General features: G+C 31.7%; 1 protein-coding gene across 1 annotated transcript; it reads left to right on the plus strand.

The window, feature by feature from the left end:
* Nucleotides 1–654: 654 nt before the first annotated feature.
* On the plus strand, nucleotides 655–1,605 carry LOC110909597. Its single transcript, XM_035984307.1, has 3 exons — nucleotides 655–700; nucleotides 1,002–1,117; nucleotides 1,192–1,605. Exons 1-3 carry the CDS (start codon nucleotides 655–657, stop codon nucleotides 1,603–1,605), a joined length of 576 nt encoding a protein of 191 aa, XP_035840200.1.
* Nucleotides 1,606–3,628: the final 2,023 nt, after the last annotated feature.

Here is a 3,628-nt window from a genome sequence, read left to right on the forward strand (position 1 = left end):
GTTGGTTTTGAGCATAGGACCAACATTGGAAGAAGATAAAGGAAAAAAAACAAACTAAGGGGAGAAAAGCCACAAAGCCAAAGCAAGTTCCAAAACAAGTTATACCAAAAGGGTTAAACGAACTGCTTTATAAGACAATAGAACAAGCAAAAATAAGAGGTGAGAAAAGATGTGCAGAGCTTGGAGACAAATTTTGTTCCCCTTGCTGCAATAGAGTGGTAAACATGCATGAAGCACTCTTGACCCAAGAATTGAGTGTGATCCGCTTCACATTTGCTACCTTTGCAGGCTTGCAGTAAGTAGAAAAACATATATCAACAAACAAACATCTAATAAAAATATACACAAAACAAAAACTAATTATTTATTTTATGACTGGCAGAGAAGAATTTTACCGATCAAAAACTGAGGTTGCAACATTCAAAGCTGTGTTTGAAAGCTTCTACAGGGAACAATACGTAGCATCGAACGGAATAGATGCATTTGTAGATATTCTAAACCTTGAAGAAAAGAAAAGGGATAGAAACTCATCACCACACAGATTCTTCTTGTATTCCACAATGATGGTATGTTTTCATATACATTTTGTCATTTGAAATTCTAAAAAGTAAATGCATATTAAATGATTTCGCAAACTAGTTATATCTAAATCGCATGTATTATGGCAGAATTTTTGCTTTTGAAACATTTTCATACTGTTGTAATTTCGCATGTGTTGTATATACTATTCGCATGTGAAAATAATCAAATGTTTGCATTTCTCCTACTGTTGTAATTTCGCATTTGGTACATACACTATTCGCATGTGAAAAAAAACCATTGTTTGCATGGATTTGACTCTGGTTACATAACATACAGCCGAATATCTGTTACGACGAGGAGAAATACACAGACAACCAACGACTCAAAATATTTGCCTCGAATTTTGAAGACATGTTAAATAGATATGAGGTAAAAAAAACTTGAATCGGTTGACCTGGTGTTTATTCCGGTACTTCAAGGTGACCACTTCTACGTCTTGTGCTTCAACTTAAAATCCGGCAAAATTGATCTGATTGACAATTCAGCTGCAAAACAAGAGTTTAAGGAAAGATACAAGGGGCTTCCAGACACACTGGTAATACAAAAACTTATACATATACATGTTATATTTTATGTAAAAGCTACTAACACAATGTTACAATGTTACAGAGAAGGGTATTGGTTTTATACCTACAAAATGCTTTAAAACCAACACCGGCTATAGAAGAACTTGCAACCTCAGTGATAGAAAGAAAAGAGATGGATTGGAGGACGAAGAATAACGGCGTAGACTGTGGAGTGTTTACGATGCGTCACATGGAAACGTACAAAGGAGACCAAAAACCATGGGTGACAGGATTTATGAATGAAGATGAAGTAAACAACAGACAGAAAGCACAACTTCATCTCCTACGGACAAGATATCTCAGAAAAATCATTCTATCAGAACACAACATGCATCGTCAAAAAATAATTAAAATGGCCAATGCTTTCGACAAAAGGCCAGACAAAGAGAGGTATATGAAAGATCTGGATAAGATAATCCCACAAAGGATGAGTACATATTTTGACAGGGAAAACTAAACTTCATTTGATGATGTATTTATGTTACATATTTTAACTGTTTTCAACTGTTTCAACTGCTTTAGTTCTCTTATTAATTTCGCATATATTGGTGTTTCTTAATTGGCAATTGTGTTTTTATTTCGCATGTGTTTTGTTCGAAAATCGCATGTTTCACATTGAATTATTAAAATTTGCGAAATACAAGTCCATTACATAACAAAACATGCAAATTTATTGGAACATACACCAAAAAAAAAAAAAACAAAACAAAACAGTTCATTCAAAAGATGAAAGAAACTCTATTTTCATCTTCATTGAGCATCTTAATACAGTTATTGCACCGGCCAACTCTTTCAATTGTTTCTCATCTCTCTCACCCAAATCCACCATAAACATAACTGCAATTTCTTTAAGACTACTCACTTGCATCTGGGATAACAAGTTCAGAGTTTCTTGTCTTCTCTTCATGTTTTTCGTTACACGAGAAATGTTGGCCTCCAACATCTCTTGATAAGTTTGATCCTCTTGAATCTGTTGCTGAATCCTTTTCCTCAAAACCTGCTTGATACTTGGTTCAGAAGAAGAAGAAGAAGAGGATGTTGGTAGATCTGCCATTTTTTAATAGGATATTTGCAATAGTGATGAAAACATAGAATATATAATAAAAAAAAATTATTGATATGAATTATTGAAATCAATTATTGAACTGAATTATTTGATTTCAATAATTGAAACACACTGTGCGAAAATAAAAAATAATTACTCATAAAGATTGCGAAATCAAAAGCTACAATTGATAAAATCTTTAAGGTTTGCGAAGTCTCGAATTAAACTTGCGAAATTATATATCAAACTTCATTGTGTGCGAAATGACTATATTTAACATGCGAAATTATACAACAGATCCATTCTTTTACTAGTTGGATTATTTTAACACATCACATGCGATATATAAAAAGACACATGCGATATAGTAACACAACAATTAATTCCAATAAACACTTATCTTCTACCCTGATTACAAATCTAATAATAAAAAAACTTCAAATAAAAAAACCCAAAACTCAAATAAATGACGAATCAAGCATTTTCTGAAATGGCCGTTCTGAGTGGAATCAATCAAAAACCCTACAATCGAATTGAAAACGAAGAATACTTAAATGGAACGGTTAGGAAACGAACTCCATAATTGACGGGATTCAATGATTAGCAGTCGAAAATGTTAGAATAGAATGTCTGATATACCCTTATTTATTAAAATTGAATCAGGACACGTGTATGGCTGCTGTTGTAGCGTACATAATGTACGATAGTGAGATTTGTACCATACTCTTTACCTATATATATATATATATATATATATATATATATATATATATATATATATATATATATATATATATAGGGTAGGGCTAGATAGAAAACCCTATCTATATAAAAAACCCTAGAAAACCCAACCTCCCGACATTTTTTTTTGAAAAAAAATAACACATGTAATATACATGTTTTTAAGAGTTTTGGGCCAAAAAAATCAAAAAAGCGCCGAAGGGATAATTTAAAAAAAAAAATTCAGCAACTTTCAGCATTTTTGTCTAACACATGTTAGGCACTGAATTTTGTTTATTTTTTTAAAAAAATCCCTTCGGCGCTTTTTTGTTTTTTTCGCCCAAAACACTCTAAAACATGTATATTACATGTGTAATTTTTTTCAAAAAAAAAAATGTCGGGAGGTTGGGTAAAAATGGGGGGAGATTTGGGTTTTCAGAGTTTTCTAAGAATTTGAGGGTTTTCTATCTAGCATTACCCTATATATATATATAGGAGGAGGTTCCTTTGAGAATAAAATTAAATTGAGAAGAAAAAGAACAAAGGGTACAATTGTAAAATATTAAATAGTTTTCTCTTATCTCATTTATTATTATCTTTGACTTAGTCATAAAGACTATCATCATTCACACTAAAAATTTTTCCTACATACATCAAAATGTATCCTACATGTTCTAAAATTTATTCTACACTTATTAAAATTTATCCTACACAG

This window comes from Helianthus annuus, chromosome 15 (assembly GCF_002127325.2).
Source record: "Helianthus annuus cultivar XRQ/B chromosome 15, HanXRQr2.0-SUNRISE, whole genome shotgun sequence".
NCBI lineage: Eukaryota > Viridiplantae > Streptophyta > Magnoliopsida > Asterales > Asteraceae > Helianthus > Helianthus annuus.